The sequence below is a fragment of the Cheilinus undulatus genome, linkage group 13 (assembly GCF_018320785.1).
Source record: "Cheilinus undulatus linkage group 13, ASM1832078v1, whole genome shotgun sequence".
NCBI classification, from domain to species: Eukaryota; Metazoa; Chordata; class Actinopteri; order Labriformes; family Labridae; genus Cheilinus; species Cheilinus undulatus.
This window is the reverse complement of record NC_054877.1, coordinates 313,194-336,907: the sequence shown is the minus strand read 5'-3', so window position 1 is coordinate 336,907 and position 23,714 is coordinate 313,194. Positions and strand designations below refer to the sequence as shown.

At 43.0% G+C, this 23,714-nt stretch overlaps 1 protein-coding gene across 1 annotated transcript in view; it reads right to left on the bottom strand.

Annotated features, from left to right (window-relative positions):
• Positions 1-10,366: 10,366 nt before the first annotated feature.
• Positions 10,367-23,714, bottom strand: part of LOC121519840 (scavenger receptor cysteine-rich type 1 protein M130-like) — a 46,703-nt gene continuing 33,355 nt past the window's right edge. The window contains exons 5-12 of the mRNA XM_041802868.1: positions 21,536-21,841; positions 20,644-20,949; positions 13,584-13,886; positions 12,692-12,997; positions 12,318-12,617; positions 11,244-11,573; positions 10,614-10,699; positions 10,367-10,507 (exon numbers count right to left, since the gene is read on the bottom strand). Coding sequence (XP_041658802.1) covers positions 10,421-10,507; positions 10,614-10,699; positions 11,244-11,573; positions 12,318-12,617; positions 12,692-12,997; positions 13,584-13,886; positions 20,644-20,949; positions 21,536-21,841 — 2,024 coding nt within the window. The 3' untranslated portion in view covers positions 10,367-10,420. The remainder of the gene's footprint in view (positions 10,508-10,613; positions 10,700-11,243; positions 11,574-12,317; positions 12,618-12,691; positions 12,998-13,583; positions 13,887-20,643; positions 20,950-21,535; positions 21,842-23,714) is intronic.

The window sequence follows — 23,714 nt, the reverse complement described above, 5'->3', positions numbered from 1 at the left end:
TCATGAACTTTGCAGTGACTAACTTGAATTGTTTGCCACCATTTTACAAAAGTCTTGTTAAAACCTGGGGATTGTTGGAAACCGGTCAACTGGACCTGAACACGTTATTGCACTGGCTGTTGAAGGAGCCCATACTGACAGGATCTGGTTTGGGTCGACTGGACCTGAACACATCTCTGCAATGGCTGTTGAAGGAGCCCATACTGACAGGATCTGGTTTGGTTAGCCTGGACCTGAACACGTCTCTGCACTGGCTGTTGAAGGAGCCCATACTGACAGGATCTGGTTTGGTTAGCCTGGACATGAACACGTCTCTGCACTGGCTGTTGAAGGAGCCCATACTGACAGGATCTGGTTTGGTTAGCCTGGACCTGAACACGTCTCTGCACTGGCTGTTGAAGGAGCCCATACTGACAGGATCTGGTTTGGGCCGCCTTTGCCCAGGTTCATTGTCCTCTCCATCATGATGGCAAAGCTGCTAACCTCTTATTCCCTGTCAATGTTTATGCCCCTCACTAAACACAACACAGTGAGGAGAAATAGGCTGACCTCTTCCATGCTCAAATGCAAACAGCTCTTAATTACCTGCAGATGAAGGAAACTCGATTCAGCTGACAGGGGGTGGTTGGTGGACAGGTATCCACCACTTCATCACCTCTCATGGATGGGTCTCCCAGGTGTTGATGGTAGAAGTGCTCCTCCTTTGTGTGTCTTCCTCGGCTTCATAGCCGCTAAACTCATCGTTAGCCACGGTCAGTGCTAGCAGTACTTTAGAACAGTTACCGTTGTCTACATCGGTTTTTATCTTTACTGTGGTTTGAGGATGGGCTAGATGAGCAGTAAGATGTATGAGGAGCACATTGTGCTTTTTAATCTGACTGACTCTCTTGCTTCTTAGGTTTGAAGGCCAGTGTCTATTTTCTCTTCATTTTCAACAGGAAGCTTACCATGGCACATCACATAGTGACTGTTCATCAATCCCATGATGCACGGCGCTAGACTTAAAAGAATTTAAAGGTATTATTTTGTTTCCAAAATGCAAAAGTTACTCATTCAGTTTTGGTGTTTGTGGTGTTTTTGTTCAAAACATGACGGTTTATGTTGATTTCGGTCATTTTTGATCCATTTGTATTAGAGACAATGAGTGAGAAGGCTGTTGCTGCAACTCATATGAACTAAAAATAACACATTTTTTGGGGGATGCACAGGGAAGCTACTGTGATATCACGTAGTTTCAGTAAAGGTAATGTTGCAATGCACACACTTTGATCTGGAGTCAGATTTAGGGGCCCCCTCAGTAGGGGGTCCTGGGGCAGCTGCCCCCCTCCCCCACACGCTAGCTCCGCTTCTGCCAATGTAGCTTCTCTCCTGCTCTTGGAGAAAACGTGATGTCAGCAGGTGCTGCCTATTGAAATAAATGGGATTTAATTTCGTGCCGTACAACACCAGAAGCAGAAATTCATGTCCACGGACACGGATCAATAGATTAAATTTCATTAGTATTTCACAGATTTTTGCAAGAGTACCTGGATGTGAAACTGGGTTGGGATCTCAATGAAATCTTACTGTACAAACAACGATCTAAATGATAAAAAATGTTGCTTCCGGTTGGGTGAACGCTGGCGTGTTGTAGCTGCCGCCACTCTCCGGTTACTTCCTCATTTTATCGTTTCTTTAATCGATTTTAAATGATGCTGACAGACTTTGCAAATGGACTACGCAATATCAGTTTTATCAGTCCTGACTAAACTGTCCAGGGATCAGATTATATGGTGTGTGTGTGACTGTTTGGACTACCTGCCGCGTTGTCTGCCTTACCAGGCTGGCTGCGCCTCTGTCTCTCGAAGGCCCTTTGGCTACCTGTTGTGATGTGGGCTAGTAAGCTCCTCATCTGGTCTGTGGTGGCCTGGACTGCCCTGTCCATTATATTCCCTCCGTCCGCAGCAGTGCTCCGCTTCCACCTCACCTTACCTCCACCGCCAGCCCTGCACCAATACCCGGACATCGCTCGGTTCCCCCGTCGGAAGTACATCCACCGCGGATCCCGTCGGAGCCTACACTCCCACAGCTCTAATTCAATACCATCCATCTGGCCCTAAGCTCATCCTCCCGGAGGAGCCGACCACGGCGTGTTAGCCAGCCTAGCCAGGTTGGCTAATAACATCAATCTTGGCCACACTCACATGAGTTTTGGGCTTTACAACGTCCGTTCACTCACCAACAAGGGACTTCTTCTCTAGGATCTTATTACAGGCCGTAAGTTTGACTTTTTATGTTTAACTAAACTTGGCAGCAGCCTAATGACTTCTCCCAGCTGAATGAATCCATCCACGTGGGTTTGTTTACAACTGTCAACCACGTCTCTCGGGGAGGGGAGGAGGTCTCGCGATGATTTATCACGAGACTTGGAAAATCTTGCCTGTATCAGTGCCTGCCTCCCTGTCATTTGAAGAACCAGTACCACAGCTGTCTGGTGCTACTCCTGTCATAGTCGCCACCATCTATCGCCCACCTAAGCCAAACACTGATTTTATAAATGAACTTGCCACATTCCTCACACATCTCTGCTCTCTGTCCCACAACATAATTCTACTTGAAGATTTTAATATTCACATGGATAATATCAACAATGGACACACAAGAGACTTCACATCTTGCCTTGAACGTTTTGGATTACAGCAACATATTGACTTTCCCACACATTCAAAAGGACATATTCTGGATTTAGTCTGCTGTTCTGGTGCTACTCCTCTTGACTGCACTGCTGTTGATCTTCCAATCTCCGACCACATGTTGATATCTTTTAATGCAAATCTGCCACTATCATCACAAAAATACTCCGTACCATTTCATTCCACAATATCAAGAACATTAACCTAAACACTCTGTCATCTGGTACAGACCATCTCCCCACCTGTGACAGTCAATCCACCCCTGATGAACTTGCTTCTCATTTCAACACTGGGCTTCAAAGTCTCCTAAGCACCCTGGCTCCACTAAAAACCTGGTCCGTCTCCTTTTCCCATTCTGCCCCCTGGTTCACACCTGCACTACGCCAACTCAAGACACAAGGCCGTCGCCTGGAACGCCTTTACAAGAAATCTGGACTTGTTGTACACAAAGAAATGTACAACAACCACATTCTACAATATAAGGACGCTCTCTCCACTGCTAAACACAGTCATTACTCTGGTTTAATCAGCTCAAGCCCAGGAAACTCAAGGACACTATTCTCATTGATAAATAATCTATCCCGCCCCCTGGATGCTCTGGCTCCTCCTCTCTGATGTCACACTTTACAGCTAAGATTGATAAGATCCACCAGAACCTGGCTCACAATCCCCCCCATAGTTCTTCCCCTCTGGCAGATTCGGTCTCTATCTTTAGTTCATTTTCCTCTTTTCACCTTCCCTCCATTTCTGACATTTCTAATCTCATCCTGAAAGCCAAGCCATCTACCTGCCAGTTAGACCCTCTCCCAACCGTCCTTGTAAAAGCCTGTTCACCCTCTCTGGTCACCCTGATAACTGACGTCATTCACTCATCACTCACCTCTGGTGTTGTTCCTCCATCTTTCAGATCAGCTTCAATAATCCCCATACTCAAGAAACCTGGCTCAGATCCCCAAAATTTTGATAACTTCCGTCCAATTTCTAACCTTCCGTTTCTTTCCAAAATCCTTGAAAACACAGTCGCATCTCAGCTCCACACTCACCTATCTGAAAATCACCTCTATGAACAACTCCAGTCTGGTTCCCGCCCACTCCATAGCACAGAAACAGCCCTGCTTAAATCACTAATGATCTCCTCATGGCAGCTGACTCTGGACTCCTGACCATCCTCATCCTCCTCGATCTGAGTGTGACCTTTGACACCATTTCTCATCACATCCTCCTCAATAGACTGGCTTCAATCGGGATCACTAACACACCCCTGCACTGGTTTAAATCATACCTCTCTGGCCGCGCCCAGTTCATCCAACTTAAATCATTCAAATCCCACTCCTTTTCCTGTCTCCTCTGGTGTTCCCCAGGGTTCTGTTCTGGGCCCCCTTCTGTTCATTATCTACATACTCCCTCTTGGCCATATCTTCTGTAAATTCAACATTAATTTCCACTGCTACGCCGATGACACCCAGCTCTACCTCCTCACCAAACCAAACTCCGCCCTCCCTCTGTGAATGCCTACAGGAAATCAAATCCTGGGTCACCCACAATTTCCTAAAACTCAACAGTAATAAGACTGAAGTTCTTCTTATCGGCTCTAAATCCACTTTAACCAAATCTGACAGCTTATCCCTAACAATCGATCATTCCTCAGTTTCTCCCTCCCCTCAGGTAAAGAGTCTGGGTGTCATCCTCGACAGCACGCTATCTTTCCAATCTCACATCAATAACGTCACCAGGTCATCCTACTTCCATCTACGCAATATTAATCGCTGCTATTTTAGTTCACTCTCTGGTCACTTCCTGTATCGATTACTGTAAGTCCCTCCTCTTTGGCCTCCCCCAGAAATCCCTCCACAAACTTCAGTTAGTTCAAAATTCTGCCCCCCGCATCATGTCCAGAACCCCATCCAGCAGTCACATCACCCCAGGTCTTCAGCAGCTACGCTGGCTCCGGGTCAGCTCCTGCTGACCTTCAAGGCCATCCATAACCTCGCTCCTCCGTACCTTTCTGACCTCCTTCACATTAGCACCCCCTCTCGCAGTCTCAGGTCTTCCTCTTCCTGTCTGACCACCATGGGCTCCAGAGCCTTTAGTCGCTCTGCTCCTAGACTTTGGAACTCCCTCCCTCCCTCCCGACATCTGTAATATCAACTCTCTCTCCATTTTTAAACCCCGTCTCAAAACCCATCTTTTCAAACTAGCATATTCTGTCTGATTTCTTTTAAGTCAGCCTACACTGTTGTACTCGTTTTAACTTATTACTAACTTGTGTAACTTGTGTGAACTTCATAGACTAATTTGTGTTTTTTTTCTTGTTTTAACCTTTTCTTGTAAGGTGATCTTGAGTGTTTTGAAAGGTGCCTATAAATAAAATGCATTATTATTATTATTATTATTATTAAAAACCTCTGCAAAGGTGTGTAAATGTTACTGAAACTTTTAAAGGTTTGTATATTCAGGGTTAATGATAAATTTGCCATAAATCGATAATTAAAGATGAGAGAAACTCTGAAACTCTAAATCAGTTCACAGAGGCAGAAGAGTTAAAGTCAGTAACTGATCACTGAGGAGTCCAAGATGATTCAACTAAACGGTGATTTTTTTCTTCTTCTATCATACTTCAGTTGTTTAATGTTCTCCAGATGTGAGCTTGACTACCAAATGTAAGTCATCTATTATTTAAAGATATTTTACGTATGTAAACATCTCTCCATGCAGTACAGAGAACAGGAGAAGCTGGACACTGAATATTCTCTGGTGGAGATTTTCAGAGTGAAAATTAGAGATGTTCTTGTAATCTGCTGTAGTTTTTCTAATAAACAGTATTTTAATTTTAGCATAAACTTGATCCCATTAAGAAAATAAAAATGTAAGAGTGTTGACTCTTACAGTCTGACCCATGTCTCAGCAGTGAGCTGTTCACAGGCAGAAGTGCTTCACAGAGCTGATGCTGATCATACTGGTGAGGGAAAGTAGAGCACGTGTGTCGTATCATACCCTTTGTACCAAATTTGGCATCTAGCTCAGAGTAACCAAACACCAAAGTTGTGGCTAGTAGAAATACTGAGTGGCTAGTAAGTTTGCAGAACCACTAGCCACCGTGGCTGGTGAGCAGAAAAGTTAATGTCAAGCCCTGCTGGTGTGTCAAGAGTCCACTTCTTGCTTCAGAGCCAGACTAACACCTGGTTCTCTGATGTAGTAAAACTCTACCACTTTGGAGTTGCCCTCTTTTCTTTCAGCGCTGAGTCGAGGCTGGAGCCTCCAGGAGCTTCTTCTCTCAAAGGGAACCTGGCCCATTTCAACCCATCAGCACATTCTGCCATCTAGTGGTGACTGGCAGGAATTACAGATGCCCTGTACCTTGATCACTGTGCTGCTGACTCATATTAAATGTTGATAACAAATGTAATGAGGATGTAAAAGAGTCTGACTACCAGGCACTTTTCTCCATTTTATAGTTTGTTTTACACACACAACAATATCTGTTCATTACTTTTGCTCCATTTGAACCACGACTGGATGCACTTTTAAAGATAAGTCTAGTTTTATCTTACCATTTAGCCTCTTTTTATAGTTTTTAGGTCACATACACACTTTATCCTTGGTTTACACACTGACTCTTCCTTCCAACTCATCTTTCTTTAGGAACTGTAGCCTATGGAGAAGTGTAGTAAATCTGTAAAAGAATAAGCAAACAAAAGTGGAAACATAAAGACAACATTATGAAATAAAAAATAATGTTGCTATATAAAGCAATATTGATTAAAAAAATGAATCCATAAAAGAAAAGACTAATAAAAGTAGAAATATAAAGAAAAATAAATAAAATAAAAAATAATAAGAAATGTGCTTTTATAAAGCAAAATGAATTTAGCATTGTGATCAGTAAATTTCCATTGCTTTTAAGATGCATTTTATTGTTGCTTTTACTGCTTAAAGGCTCATAGTAATGTTCTAATGTCTCTTTAAAAGCAAAGATAAATGTGCAGAAAAATGTGCGCAGAAGGAACCTGATCGAGGAGAAACAATGATGAGAGAACTTTAAAGACCTGCTGGAGTTATGAATATGATGGAGGATATGTTTTTAGGACAGGAGAGGACATAATGGAGAGTGCTGGTACTACGTGACCAACACAGACATTCATGCTGAGTGGCGATATCCTGAGAAGGAAGCAGAAACATTAATTATGTACGCCGCCTCTGCGGGCTGGACGTGGTGTGAAATGCTGCAGGGTGGTAAGGATGAGCTGCTAGGTGGCTGGGTACAGGACTGCTTTAGTATCCGGACTTTCTCAGGTACTCATCCATCTGAAATGCAGCATCTAGTCCTTACATTTACTCTCTACAGTGTATTCCTCACCTTCTACTGAACAGTAGCCCAAACTGGTTATACTGGGGTATGACCAGCTTCTGCTGGGTGATTCAGTGTCCTTCTGTGTGAAAACTTTAATGGGAAATGAACCACGAGTGTTACACTACAGTTTTAATCTTTATTGAAGCTAAAAATGATCAACATCAGCACAGAAGTGATAAAACCATTCTCTGCTCAGCTAAATCCTCTTTTTGGTGGTTTGGTTCACTTTGGTAAATGCTGCAGCCCAGGTTTTCTCTAATGACACATCACAGGTGTTTAAGCCTGCAAGGCTCAGTCACCTTTCAACAAGATGAACTATGACCCCAGTCCCACCATGCACCCACAGACGTCAGGAACCATCAGTTTTTCTGGTTGGTGTCCATGTCTGTTATCAGTTTGAAGCCCAGGTCTATTTCCAAACGTGACTTTAAAACTAATGAGTAAAGTCACAGATGAAGGTAGCAGAGCAGAGAAGGCCTCACAGTAAGCAACATTAAACTCAATATACTGATGCATTTGTCAGATTTATCAGATTACAGAAAACTTCACTTTAATCTACAAAAATATATAAAAACTTCAAATATTTAAGAGTAACTAAACCCCAGAGTTTTAGCTGGAATTCATCAAACCTGAAATGTCAAAAATGCCTTTAAAACATCACGGACATTTGGAAAGAGAGATAAGAAAGATAAGCCGACCAATCCTGTTTCACTGCTGAGCTTTAAGAACATTTCCATCCATCAGTTTCTCTCTGGTGCCTAAAGAGCATAAAACCAAAGTGATTTTTTATCCACATGTGGATTTTAACAAATCCTGATGCAGTTGATGTTTCCATGTCTGAAGAACGATGAGCTGACGTCACATCAGGTCTTAGAGACACACCAGGAGGTTACATCGCTGTAAATGGGTCAAAACGTGCTTTTTAACTTCCCTCTTTGATTTGTCATGTTTTAGACTCTATGAGGTCCAATCCATCAGAGCTCCTATCAGATAAATCTGATTGGTTTAAAGATATCAGAAGTTTCTAGAGGAGTTGATGGTGGGTCCTGAGGCTGGACCAGCTGAGAAGCTCTGATGTAGACCACACAGTATTTTATGTTATTCACCCTGTTTTAGGAAAAACATGTTTTTAGATCATTTCAGTCAACAGCACTACATTTCCCACAATCCTTCAGTGCCACAGTAACATCTCTGATTGGTGGAGCTTCACATTAAGGCTGTGGCTTCTACCAGTGAAGTGGCAGTCGGGGGAAAAGTGGGCGGTTACTGTTGATCTGTGTGGTGATGACAGACGGCACCAGATCAGCCAGTAGAAATGTTCCAAGATATTCTGTCACAGTGGACAGTTCCAGCCTGTAGAGGGCAGTCTCTGCTCATTTTTAACACAAAAGTAGAATTTAACACTTTCCTAAAGAGTCAACATGTGGACCCTACCTGATCAACAGCACTACTACAAATATGCATGTTTGTATCTGACTACAGTGGTCTGAGGTTTAGTTACTCTTTAAATGAACAGAACAGTGAATGAACAGTAAAAATAATGATGCAGATCTCATATAAAACAGGCGACAGGAAAATACCAAACAAATACAGCAGCTGCACACATCTAACAGATCCTTCACATCTAAAAGACAACTGCAGGTGATCATTGTTTACATCAGCAGGTAAAAATGAACCCTCTGAGCCCTGAAGCGTTTGGTCTCTCCTGGACTTTTTGTCTTTAAAAGCTTGTCAAACATCAGCCCTGTGGTGCCCCGTCAAGCTCTGAACATCCTTTCTTCAGGACAACCTGGGCTGTAAGAACATGTGTGCTGCAGTAATGTCACATCTGGGACTATAAATACAAGAGAAAACACTAAACAGAAATAAAACTCAAAGATATTCATGTTTTACCCACCATACAAAAATAGTGAAGAAGACATTTGTGCACAGACTTGTTCTCAGCTCTCTGAGGAACCAAACAGTAAAAATAATAATCAATCTGTGACAAAAGATTCCTGAAATTATTCACATATATACAAAATGTCCTTGTTCTTCCAGTGTCGGCTGAATTTACACCTTTTTCCACCAAATTATAGAAAAGTATCGATAGTGATATCAATAAGGACTAGGATCAATGAGGAGTATCGATAAGGGTATCAATATCAATAAAAATGAATGATCCCCATCCCTGTAAAAAAGAGTATTTCAAACCACACTGTCCCCCATGATGGTGCTTTGAAAATGATTTCCATGTGAGAAGCAGGAGGGTAGAGGAAGATGTGAGTCTCAAAGAAGGGAAATAGTAGGATCAGTCTGAGTTTCAGGCCTTGGTGGTGAGAAGAAAAGTATCAGCAGACATCTCTGAGACTTTGAAGCTGATCTCTGAGGAATAAAGAGGGAATTATCCATCATCTATACCACTAGTCCAGTTTGGACTCACAGAGGGCTGTGGCCAATGAGAGGTCATTATTTTAAGGTTCAATGTTTTATTTCATTTATTTAATATGGACATAACAATTACATTGGAAAACACCAGATGCATTGTTTTAAGTGTTATAGCACTAGTGCTAATTTTCAACACCTGTCCATAGGAGGCTTTTAAGGAGGGAGTTGGAGTAATGACAGCAGCAGATGACCAGTTTAATGATGTTTGACAGATATTTCTATAGAATATAAGAAGCCAAATGGCTCCTATTGTTCTCTACATGTAGGATAGGAAGTAGATGGAAGCCTTTCTCTGTAGTCCAAGCGAAGCGTTCAGTGGTCTTATCATGCAGCTATGGTGTAAAGAAACGGTGACTGTTTCACCCTGAAGAAGAGAACAGACTCTGGAAAGGAAATATCAACACTTTGATCAGATTCGGGCTCTTTTCCCACAGATACCCACAATGTCGACAGATGTCACATAAAAACGTCTCTGGCTCCACCGTCCTCACTGAGACCACAGGCAGTCATGAAGAAAAGAACATCAGTAGTCCCTGAGGATCAGTCTGGTTGGACCCTAGACTGTAGAAAGAACTGGACCAACCCTGTGTGACGTCAGCCGTCTGCTTACAATAGGTGGACTCAAACGGCTCCTGAAGCCAATCCACGCAGGCTTCCTTATTGAAATCACAGTCACAACTGAACTTTGGATCAACCTAACGGCCCGCCCACTAAGCTCGACTTCCTGTCAGCCTGCTAGCTAGCATTCTGGTTGACAGAAACGTAGCGTCTGCATGTTGAGCTATCTGTCAATCAAATGAGACGCACCAATCAGTCCGCAGTGAGGTTTTTCCTATAATCTAAACAAAGACACCCCCCCCAGTTACAGCCTGGTTTTTTTTTTTTGAACCAGTCTGTAAACCAGTTTAACTCTACTGTAAAAACCAGCTGTTTAACTGGAGTCCAGACTGGACTGTTCCTGCAGCCAGCCTCAAGTGGACTCTTGCGGTGTTGAAAGTATTTGCATTTCCACGTTGACTTCATTATTCAGGACCGGAGGTTGCTGCTTGGTTTTGACCTGGAGAGAAATCATTAAAAGTCTCTTTAAACCAGTAAAATCACTGAGAGCTTTTTCCTAATGACATCAGTCTGAATCCTCCACTAAATAAAGATGAGTGCAGTACCTTATAGCAGCAGTAGAGGGCAGTGATGATCGTCAGCAGACCACCAATCAGGACCACACATCTGATGATCAGGTCTCTCAGAGGGTCTGAAACAGATTTGATCACATGACAAAGTCAGCTCAGTACCTTCAGACCACTGAACCAGAGTCCAGTTAAAGTTTGTGAAGCTTTTAAATCTAGAAGAGCCCTTCATTTATCTCAGCAGCCCTGAAGTCAGAAAAACAGGAACACTTCTGAAATCTGACATCTTCATCAGGGACGTCCTGATCAGGACCTCAGGATCAGATCAGAGCTGGTTTTGGCATTTTAACTGATCCAGGATCAGCAACCTGAGCTGATTTCTCCGCCCCCATCATCTCCATCAGCTGTCACTAACTGGGAACACTGGAGCAGAACGTCAACACACCAGTAACGTAGCAGCGTTAGCAACCCCATGGCTAACATGTCAGCAGTGTGGAGGAAGTTTTACTGTGACTAAAATAATAATGAGCTGTTCTTTTCTGAGCTGATGGTGAAATATTTAGTAACATGTGAGCAGAAATGAGTGAACACCTGCTCAGGTAAGAGAGTCTGACAGGAGTGAATGTGAATATACTGGTGGAGAATGAGCCAGATAATCAGAGAAGTTACCTCCAACAGTGAGAGAGACAGTCTGGCTCTCTGAGGAGAAGGTCTGGGAGAAAACATGGAGGTGATAAACACAGCTGTACTGGCCTCCGTGGCTCTGGTCTGCAGGAGGAAACAGGAAGTGGGCAGCATGGTTGACAGCTGTCTGGGTGTAGCTCTGTGTTGTGATGGAGTCAGAGAAGATGAGCTGGAAATCTCCTCCTTCATACTGAGGTCTGATGGAGCACGTGATGTTGAAGCTAGTGCCAATGAGGGCCTGGTAGCCCTGCGGCGTGGCCTCGGAGACCCCGTCAGTGGAGAAGGAGAAGGTGATGTTTGGCTTTTCAAGCAAATCTGGAGAAACAAACGGACATAATGGAGGACATGAGAGGACACGTTACTTTATTACAGCTCCAAGACTCCACAGACCGACGCTCTCAGACCTCTGATGTAAACATCACTGATTGATTCACATCAGTTTATCAGAGAGTGTTTAGACCAGGACTCCTGGTTTAATCCTGCTCCTCCAAAAACGCTTCGTTAGGATGGCAGCCCCATCACTCTCATATCACTCTTCTGCTCATTTGTTTCAGAAACTCCAGATTCTTAACATTCATCACATCAGTATTTATCAGGTCTGTGTTTTTATTCAGCTGCTCTTTAACTGATGCTGTCATTGATGTCTTGGAGCTCTGGAGTGGTTCCCTCTCTGTTGGATGGATTTTGTAGTCCTGTTGCTCTGGTTTAGATAAAGGTGTAATGGTTGATGTAGCACACTGACATATCCACAGTTACCCATAATCCTCATGCTTTCAGGGTTTTTTCTCCTTGTTATTCTGCTTTGATTGTGTTTGTTTCTGCATGTCTGCCCCTTATTATTACAGCTACATGATTATGTGTTCAGAGGTTTTCTGTGTTTTGGTGGTTCAGTAATAAAAAAAATATTATTTATTCATCATATTTATCTCTGCATCTCCTTTTAATGGTGAAACATAAAACTGAAGTGAAAATCAAATATGAAGTTGTTCTATGAATCTGAAATCATACATTCATAGTAGGACTCAGGATACCAAATTCAGGTGTGATGTTTAGTATTACCTGAGCAGATCACCTCAAGGCCCCTGCTGGTGTAACCAGATTCATGATCTACACACTGGAACAGAGAAGACGTTGTCTGGACACAGGAACCTCTGATCCCCCACACCGGTCTTTCATCATCATGTTCCACTCTTGTTGAAACAGCAGAACCACATTTCAGGATTGTACAGACTACAGCTGCAGACCTCTGGTCCCAGTCAGATTCCTTCTCTGCCAAAGGTCTCCACTCTTCTTTGAGTTTCATCTCCAGTGTTCCTGCACACCGGCTGGGCTCTCCCACCAACCTGATATAATCTGGATCTAAACAGACAAGAACAGAATTATTAAAGGAAGTGAACTAGTGAGTCAAATCAAAGCTACGTCTGCTCTCTTACTTTCACAGGAGAGTCCAACAGCTTTACCAGGTGAGCAGGTGTTTCTACCTGAGCCAGATCCTCCACAGTCCAGGAGAGCAGACTCGTAGCCTTCACACTGGAACTTCTTAGTCCAGAACGGAGCCTCCCCTCCTCCAAACATTCCCCCCTTGAAGACTGAAGGAGCCCCACAGCCCAGCTCCCTGCAGACCACCTGAGCACCCTGCAGGTCCAAGTCCTCCTCACACACTGGGGACCAGCGCTGGTCAGACCTCACCTCCAGTCTGCCTGAACACAGACCAGTCCCGTCCACCAGTCTGACAGAGTCTGTGGAGATTTAGGAGAGAGAGAGAGAAGTTGATGCCAATCTAAAAGCAGTCCTTTCTCTTCACTGGTTCCTGTCCAAGCTCAGCTGTAGGAGGATGGTACCAGGCTGAGACAAGGATCCTGGTCTTCACTCAACAAGATTCACAACAGAGCAGATGGAGGAGGAAGTTATCCTGATGAACTAGTGAGTACAACTGCCTACATTTCAAGCTTTATTTCAAATCCATTCAAAACATTTTTGAATGTGTTTCATTTCCTCAAAAATCTGTTAGAGCTCCACAATGATGGACTCCAGACCACCTGTTTGATGATCAAATGTCTTTTTCTCACATTTGCTGTTCTCAAAGTGTTTGTGAATGAGCACAGCTCTTTGAATCATGTTTCTGTGTTTGAACTCTAACTCACAGTTTACCATTACAGAGGTAGAAACAAGGTCTAAAGGCAACAATAGTTAGCACTCATTCAAATGTGGATTTATGGACAAGAGAAAATCAGCAGGACATGTTCATATGAGACTCTGTAAACATAGTGATGTGAAGGACAAACATTCAGAAACATTTGGACACTAATGAGTTAATACTGATACCTGAGCAGGTCATTTCTAGACCATCATAGCTGGATGGATCCCCTGTTGTCACACATTCCTTTAATGTAGATCTAGACTCTACACAGTCAGGGGTGATCCTCCACACAGGTCTGTCAGAGGATTCCTTTATCCATCTAGATGAAACAGCAGAGCCACAGTCCAGTCTTTGACAAATCACAGCTGAACCCTTTAGAGTCCAGGAAGAGTACTGAGGATCCAGTGGTCTCCACTCTCCATGGTGTTTGATCTCTAGTCTACCAGAGCAGGTGCTGGATCCTCCCACCAACCGGACTTCATCAGGGTCTGAGCAAAGACAAGGAAACAGTTGAGAACAGACAAAGGGGGTCTACTTCAGCTCTCCTCCAGCAGATCTACAGTAAGTTGTGGAGTCCCTCAGAAGTCAAAGCTCAGCCCCGTTCTCTTCTCAGCTTTACATTTTCACATCAAGTTCAATAATCCACACACACAATATCTTTACCACTGTAATGCTGAGGACTTCTAGCTACAACTACACACACAAACTCAACCTGACTCTAAAGCAGGGTTGGACAACTGGGGGCAGGGGGTCAACGTTAGTACCAAAGTGCTGCACAGGAAAATTTAAAAAGAGTATATTTAAAAACACCAAATAGAACAGATCATGAAACTGCAAGAACGTTTAAGACATAAACATAGACAACATAATAGTGACATATCCATAAGTATGCAAGTACATACGGGTATACCACGTGCACACACACACGCACCCACACACCTGCAGACACACACACACACCTACACACACACACACAAAATGGGTCAAGCATAAAACAACGAGGAAACAAAAACACAGGGCCGGACGGATTAACAATCAGAAAAATCAAGAGAATAAAAGTGAGTCTTTAAGTGTTTTTTGAAGCAGTCCACAGAATCAGCTGATCGTATATGTGATGGTAGGTTGTTCCAGAGTGTTGGAGCGGCTACTGAAAAAGCCCTGTTGCCATGTTTACGGTGTGATCGTGGGATGGTTAAAGTCCTTGATCTGATGATCTGAGGGGTCCAGCTGTACTGTGGGGTGTTAAGAGTTCTTGATGTAGCTTGGAGGGAGGTCATGAAGGGCTTTATAAACAAACAGGAGAATTTTGTATGGGATTCTGTACTGAACTGGTAACCAGTGTAGGGATGCTAGTATGGGTGTGATATAATCTTGTTTTTTACATCTATAGGGGAGTCGTGCAGCAGTATTTTGAGCAAGTTGTTAGTGAATAGAAGACTGACTGATGCTAAAATAAAGTGAATTGCAGCGGTCAAGTCTGGAGGATATCAAGGCATGGATGACTTTTTCTAAGTCATTATGTGAAATGAATGTCCTTCTTTTGGAAATGATCCTGAGTTGCAAGAAACTGGATTTGATGACTGTGCTTATTTGCCTGTCAAATTTCAGGGGACTGTCAAAAACTCTCCCTCGGTTTTTAGCGTGAGATATGATGTGATTTGATAGCTGACTAAGTGACGGTACTGTGGTGTTAGCGGAGCTGGACCTCTGTTTTGTTTTCATTGAGCTGTAAGAAATGATCAGCCATCCATGCCCTGATATCCTCAGGACACTTAGTAAGGGAAATGGGTCTGGTTTGGTCATTCAGTTGAAGGGGGAGATTTAACTGGGTATCGTCTGCATAGGAGTGAAATGATTGTTGTGTTCCTGGAAGATTTTTCCTAAGGGAAGCATGTAGATGGAGAACAGGAGAGGCCCTAGGACCAAACCTTGGGGAACCCCACATGACAGAGGGGTGGAGGTGGAGGAAGAGTTGTTGAGGGCAACTGAGAAAGTTCTATTTGTGAGGTAGGATTGAAACCAGTCCAGGACGGGTCCTGAAACTCCAACCCAGTGCTGCAGGCGGTGGATGAGTATGTTGTGGTCTACTGTGTCAAAGGGGGCACTGAGGTCTAAGAGGACAAGAACTGTGGGGAGGCCATGGTCAGCTGCTACAAGCAGATCATTGGTGACCCTCAACAAGGCAGATTCTGTGCTGTGGTGAGCCTGAAATTTTCCAAAGATGCTGTTATTGTTAAGGTATGGAAGGAACTGACTGAGGACTGCTTTCTCTAGGACTTTACTGAGGAACGGAAGTTTTGAAATGGGCCTGTAATTGTTCGGAGATTGTGGGTTGAGGGCTGGTTTTTTTAATGAGGGTTGGACTGTGGCATGTTTGAGTGACCGTGGGACGTTTCCAGTGAGCAGGGAGCTGTTAATGATATTAAGAAGGCTGAGACCAGTTACCTCAAGACCCTCTTAGTGGGGATGATGTCAATGCTAGATGAAGTGTGTTTAGAACCAGAAATGATCGTATTAAGCTCTGGGAGGGAGATGGGGAGAAAATTAATAAATGATGGTGGATTTGGAGGATTTATTGGAGCCATCCCAGAGGGTGTGATATTCTGACGGATACTGTTGACCTTATTTGGAAAGAAATTCTTAAAATCCTCACAGCTGATTGAGAGGGGTTGTAGGTTGGAATTGAGGGGAGGGTTTACAATGGAGTTAATAGTGCTGAACAGGATTCTTGGCTTATGGGAACTGGTTTCAATGATTCTGGAGAAGTATTTTGCTCTTGCATCCTTAACAGACAGCTGGTATTGGGACAGGAGGTGTTTGTAAATATCGTGGGAGATCTGCAGGTGGTCCTTACGCAACTTTCGTTCTGCGTTTCTGTGGTTGCGCCTAATAGCTCTAGTATGGTCATTGAGCCATGGAGAGGACTTTGGTTTGCATGATTTTCTTTTGAGAGGGGCAATGTTATCGAGAACACGGCTGCAGGACTGATTGAAAAGAGATAGCAGCTCCTCCGTGGTAAATGATGGGGAGGAGGATTCAATGAGGACAGTGGATGGAGCCGCTCTGAAAGCAGCAGAGAACTGGCTAGCTGTGTTGCTGGTAAGGATGCGAGAGCAAGACAGGGGTACAGATGTAGGTGAAGGGAGTGACAGTGATAAATCAAACACAACTGCTTTATGATCAGAGACACACGTCAATAAGTTCCAGATTATTGAGGGAGAGACCGGAGGATGAAACCAGGTCCAGAGTGTGATTTTTGATGTGTGTCAGATTGTTAACAGACTGTAACAGATTGAATTGTTCGATAACAAGTAAGAAATCTTTAGCGAGAGGATGGGAGGGGCAACAAACATGAATATTGAAGTCACCAAGTATTAGGACCTTATTTTATTTAAGCAAAATGAGACAATTCAGAGAATTCACTGATAAAGTTGCTGGATTGTTTTGGTGGTCTGTGAACTAGAACACAGAGGAGAGGGGCCTTATCACTGATTTTAAAACATAATGATTCAAATTATGAAAACTAGCCGAAAGACACCAGAGAGCAAGACATGTTTCGATAACTGACAGCCAGGCCACCGCCTCGACCAGTGGAGCGAGGCTGATCAAGAAAATGGAAACCAGGGGGCGCTGTTTCAATGAGTGGAATGACATTGTCATGTAACCAGGTTTCTGTGATGGTCTAGCACTTTGTTATTAATAAACTCTTGACAGATGAAGGACTTATTTGATAAGGATCTCACATTCAGTAACCCAAATCTGACAGAATTTGGCTGAGTAGATGCAGAATGTGATAAGGTGTGAAGGTTTTTTAAATTTACCTTCCTGAAACATTTAAAACGGGTCTTAACGTGGTGACTTGAGCTGGTACAGTACCTGTTGCTTATTGGGACACTTGGTTTAACAACAGGAGCAGAAGGAAGAGTCATGGGTCTTACTGGGAGTCAGTGTGAAGGTGATGACCCCATACAGGACAGCAGAGTTAGTTCAGTATCCCTGGAGGAGAGCTGTGTGCCATTATAATTGGGATGAAGGCCATCACGCTTAAAGAGCTCAGGGCGGTTTAAGAGGGTTGTGAAGTTGTCCACAAAGGGAATTCCCCTCGACCTGCAGTAACCTTTCAGCCAGACGTGAAGTGAGCGGACTCGGCTGAATTTGACATCACCAAAGCAGGGAGGGGGCAGCGGGCCGGAAATGACGCATTGTTTACCAGTGTCCAGCAGGTCGTCAATGAGGCTCGTTATGTCTGCCTTCAGTTGGTCAGACTGCTGGAATGTAATGTTGTTAAATCCTGTGTCGACGACGATGGTGGATGTTTCTGAAGGAGGAGGGTAGCGGATGGTTTAATATCCTTAACGCAGGCTCCAGGGTAGCAGAAAGTTTTAGCTTTGGAGACAGACACACCACGGACTAAAGAGGATCCCACGATGCTAACGGGTGTTGAGCCTGAGGCATGATTGCTGTAACCTGAGTTGCGGCGGGGTTCTCTGGAGGGGCGAGCGGCTGGCGTGGAGCGGAGCGGAGCCGAAGAAGTGTGGTCACCGGCGGAGGTCTGCTTCCCGGAGGCCGGTACGATGCTGGAGTACGCAGCAGTCAGTGACGGCGTGGGGCCAGGGACAGCGGTGGGCCCAGCGGATAGCGGGGGTGCTCGCCAGGAGAAGACAGGATATTCCGGTTAGAGCTCGAAGAGGACCCCGGTGCCACAGCCTCCCCCAGGACCTGGAATTTATTTACCAGCTTGAGACTCTCCGGCGAGGAGGGAGGTGATCTTTTTCTGCCGCTTTTGACAGCAGCCCGTGGCTGCTCTAGGAAGGGAGTGGAGCAGGCTTGTGACTTGGGCTTAGCACCGAGGGTGATCCTTTCACGGTCCTGGAGACAACCAAGTGACCACTGTGGATAGCAGAGCCGGACCATGGAAGAGTGGTGTCGTGGCTCTGGAGATTGAGGCAGAGAGCTGTAGCAGGTACCGCGGGACATGTTTAGAGCGATACAGTCGACCTGGGCCAAAGCCACTGCAGAGAGGTCCAGAATTAGCTCATCTGTCCTCAGTCTTTCCATGTCATCTTTAAGTTGTGAGTATGCATGCTGACATTTTCCTCACACTGCCGTTGTTAAAGTTTGACAGGAAAAGTTCATAAGTTTGTGGGGTTTCCTCCTTTGGTTCGGTAAGGGTGAGCTGTGTTTGCTCCTCCAATAACTCACGATCGAGGAAAGCGCTGAGTATGTTGGCCAGCACAACAAAAGATAACTTTAAAAAGAGTCAGTATCCGGAAGGAACAGCGTAAAAAGTTGCTTAAAAGCAGCTAAAAGTCTATTTAAGACGCTTTCAGACGGAGCGATCAGGCGGTTTGACAGAACGCCAATGCATGTGCAGTGTTGCAGGTCACAGTAGTGACCACGAACGGCCCTCCACCTCATTCAATGTGGTCCTGGAATCAAAATCAGTTACCAATAAATGATTAACCTCAGGAAAACAGTGGAAATCTGCCATGAAAGCATGAGAACAGAAACATTTCTCATATGATCTTCTGCTACTGATATATATTTAGATATTTCATTACATTTTTATTTAATTAAAAAATTTCAAATATTTCCAATTTCTTTTGATTTTTACACACAAAAAAAAACATATCACAATTTTGGTATTGATTGTTTTTACTTCTACTTTTTCATGTCTTTTTAAAATTTGTTTAGAATATACTTCATTTTCAGTTTCCTGATTTCAACAGAATTTTTTTTTTATGTTAACTTCCAAATTTCTTTTGTGTCTTTATTTCATTTTCTTTTTCTCTTTATTCATGTTTTTCATACTTGAAATTTGTTCTTTAATTTCATCTACATCTACTTTTAAATGTTTTTGAAATTTGTTTTTAAAATATTTATTTTCAGTTGTGTTTATTTCAACAAAATATGAATCTTATTATTTTAACTTCAGATTTTTTTCTTTTGTGTATTTATTTCCTTTTCTCTTTTTTATTCATCTTTTTATACTTTATAATTCATTTTTATTTATTTTTTAAAGTATGTTCATTGTAATCTATTTTAGTTTGATTTCATTATAATTAGAAATTTAGTCATTAAAACATTAATTTCTTGTATTTTTATTTCATTGTCTAAATGTGATTTTACTTCATTTTTATGTGTCATTTGTTTCTGCTCTTCATTGAATTCCTTATTCAGTTGTTATTCATTTAATGTTTTTATTTGATTAATTCTTAGTTGTTATTTCATTAAACATTTGAAATTCCTCACATTTTAATATGTTTCATTTTAATATTTTTTGAATTTCTAATTTTAATTTTATCAAAATTGTTTATTTTTCTTGTTTTATTTCTTTATGTTTTCAAGTATTTCATTGATGTCAATATTTCTTCCTTTGTCTTTTTCATAGATTCTGTTGGCTGCAGTTGTTGCTGTAAAGCTTTTCTATTCATCACTAAATGCTCTTGTAGAAACTGTGTGAGTAAAATACCAAGTGAGGATCATGTTGAGTGAAAAAGCAGCTGTAAATTGATTTAGTTCTGTGTATATCTCATGGAAAAACTATTTCTATTTGCACTTGAGTTTAAAAACATGAATGTTGGTCTAATAAATCCTGAGGAAAGCTACATCTTCTTCCTGTTGGTGAATGTTTAGGAATCACAGGGCTTAGATTGATGATCAATCCAACAATCTGGAACAATCTGGCTCTTTGTCATTGACTTTAAAATGAATGCGGCCCTCTTGGTGACCAAAGTTGTCCATCCCTGCTCTAAACAATCTAAAGCTGGACGCCATTAAACTTCCTCCACTTCAATCCAAGCAGCACTGAAGCTGTTTTTAGCTTGATGACACCAAACAGAGCCCTAATAAATGGAACCATCAGTCCACGTTCTCACAATGAGGAAGAGTTTTTACACATCCTTCCTGATGTAGACCCTGCTCTAGGTTTCAGAAGCTCTAAAGTGGATCTGACTGACCCACATTTGGAGAGTGAATCCAAATTGAAGCCAACAACCGGTCTGGTCTTCCTGGTCTGTAGTCTCTTTCAGTCCCAGCTCAGAATAATTGGTCCGTCTATATCAGAGTCTACCTGTGCTCCTCCTCTCTCTTCCTGTTTCTTTCATATTCCTGTTCAATCATGCTTTCATCTGTGTGTGTCTCAGTCAGCTGCTCCACTTTCAAATGTGCTTTCAATCATTCATTTCACTCATTCATACTTTCAGTGGGACAACAAAGGGAAGTCAATCAAAGCTCCAGCTCTACCTGAGCAGGTGAGGCCAACAGCTGTAGCAGCTGGACAGGTGTTTCCAGTCAACCCTGAGTCTGGACAGTCCAGGAGAGCAGACTCGTGGCCTTCACACTGGAACTTCTTAGTCCAGAACGGAGCCTCCACTCCTCCAAACATTCCCCCCTTGAAGACTGAAGGAGCCCCACAGTCCAGCTCCCTGCAGACCACCTGAGCACCCTGCAGGTCCAAGTCCTCCTCACACACTGGGGACCAGCGCTGGTCAGACCTCACCTCCAGTCTGCCTGAACACAGACCAGTCCCGTCCACCAGTCTGACAGAGTCTGTGGAGATTTAGGAGAGAGAGAGAGAAGTTGATGCCAATCTAAAAGCAGTCCTTTCTCTTCACTGGTTCCTGTCCAAGCTCGGCTGTAGGAGGATGGTACCAGGCTGAGACAAGGATCCTGGTCTTCACTCAACAAGATTCACAACAGAGCAGATGGAGGAGGAAGTTATCCTGATGAACTAGTGAGTACAACTGCCTACATTTCAAGCTTTATTTCAAATCCATTCAAAACATTTTTGAATGTGTTTCATTTCCTCAAAAATCTGTTAGAGCTCCACAATGATGGACTCCAGACCACCTGTTTGATGATCAAATGTCTTTTTCTCACATTTGCTGTTCTCAAAGTGTTTGTGAATGAGCACAGCTCTTTGAATCATGTTTCTGTGTTTGAACTCTAACTCACAGTTTACCATTACAGAGGTAGAAACAAGGTCTAAAGGCAACAATAGTTAGCACTCATTCAAATGTGGATTTATGGACAAGAGAAAATCAGCAGGACATGTTCATATGAGACTCTGTTAACATAGTGATGTGAAGGACAAACATTCAGAAACATTTGGACACTAATGAGTTAATACTGATACCTGAGCAGGTCATTTCTAGACCAGAAGACCTGGACCGACCCTCTGTGCTCACACACTCCTTTAATGTAGATCTAGACTCTAAACAACCACGGTTGATCCACCACACAGGTCTGCGAGAGGATTCCTCTATCTCTCTAGATGAAACAGTAGAGCCACAGTCCAGTCTTCGACAAATCACAGCTGAACCCTTTAGAGTCCAGGAAGAGTACTGAGGTTCCACTGGTCTCCACTGTCCATGGTATTTGATCTCTAGTCTACCAGAGCAGGTGCTGGATCCTCCCACCAACCGGACTTCATCATCAGGGTCTGAGCAAAGACAAGGAAACAGTTGAGAACAGACAAAGGGGGTCTACTTCAGCTCTCCTCCAGCAGATCTACAGTAAGTTGTGGAGTCCCTCAGAAGTCAAAGCTCAGCCCCGTTCTCTTCTCAGCTTTACATTTTCACATCAAGTTCAATAATCCACACACACAATATCTTTACCACTGTAACTGTGCGTTCACACCAGGCGTGAGTAAATTCATTCCCACGAGTGATTTACATGTAAAGTCAATGTAGAGATGCGAGTTGACGCCTGTCTGCCTCGGGCGGCGCAAATTGTGCGAAGACACGACACGTGACGCGCGATACGCGCAAGTGATCTGCGCAAATTCACGCCGCCAGTTTATGGAAGGCCATCCAGCTCACAAACACGCGAATTCTAACACGTGAACAACAAGTGAACAGCAGGTAGACAACACGTAGACAATGCGTTGATTTTTCACGCGTTGTCTACGTGTTGTTTACATGTTGTCTACGTGTTGACAACACGTAGACAACACTAATGACTAAATTTCTAATTATAATGAAATCAAACTAACATAGATTACAATGAAAAAAACACAACCAGTCTGCTGAAGCCACAGATTGCACCATGGATCACCATTCTCCGCCTAAAAATGAAACAAAAAGCTGTTATTTGTATTCTGTGTTAGGATAACATTAATAACTTCAGGCTTCTATGCTTGCTCCTGCCAAAGATGTAGGCTTGCAGTCAAAGTGCTATTTTCTATGTACTGTAACGTCAATGAATAAGTAATATAATACAAAAAAGACACAGCTAACATCTTCGCATAATTACAAGTTAGATAACACAGTACACCTGAATTTATAAAACCTGTTTCTAGTGCAATAGACTGGGAAAACACTTTACAAAAAACCTGAATATTAACTGTGTCCTAACAACATACATCTGGATCTGTGCTTGTTTATTCTGATGTCATCATAAGTAATCAGATCCACAAGTCCCTCGCACCAGTACGGCCAATTTTTTTTTTTAAACATTTGCATGCAGCATATTTACTCACAAAAGTTAGTGAAAAGCTTGCACCGTAGAGCCATGTCAATTATCCAGTTGGTTGAGTATTTAGTCTCACTGAAATTAATTAATCATCAGCCTACCTGAGGAGCTTGTGGTTCCCATCAGTGTGCCACAGCGAGTTGGGACCTGCAACACTGTAGGTTCTCCGGTGCAATGAGGGAGACAATGCTCTGTGTACGGCTCCGGCTGGATTCACTCCAGTCAAACTCTCTCTCACTCTCCTTCTCTGCACTCGAACACCCATGGCAGCTAGTCTGGCCCATTAGCTCCCATCTCTTCATTTTCTCCAACCAACTGCTGAACCACTTCATCGAGTTCTGCATCAGAAAGGCGTGCATACCTCAATAAAGTTGACAAGGTAAAAAACCTAGGAGAGCGAAGAACACATTTCAGTCCAAGTGTATTTGTATTTCCCTGAAAGTGATCATTTTACAAAACACAACTTCTGATAGAGATAACAGCAATAGTAAACATAACAATAATAACAGCAGCTATTGGTTTTGGATGTAAAGAATATGGCCACTGGTCTTAATGCTCAGAAGGACCCAAATGGAATGTCTTCCCTATATGCATAACATTACGTAATTTAACTTTCGCCTATTCCAGTTTACTTTGACCTTCAGATGCTGAATGCCGGCTTGAGATGAGCGGGTTTCTACCAATTTCACTGAATTTATAGTAATATAGAAAAAATCCAAGTCAGGGCTCGACAGTGTACTGTAAAATTTATTTAGGAGCATGTGTGCGTATAACCAAACATTATTCAGTAGTTCCCATGAACTTCACTCCATTTTTTCATTTAATTTGTTGTCTTTGTAACT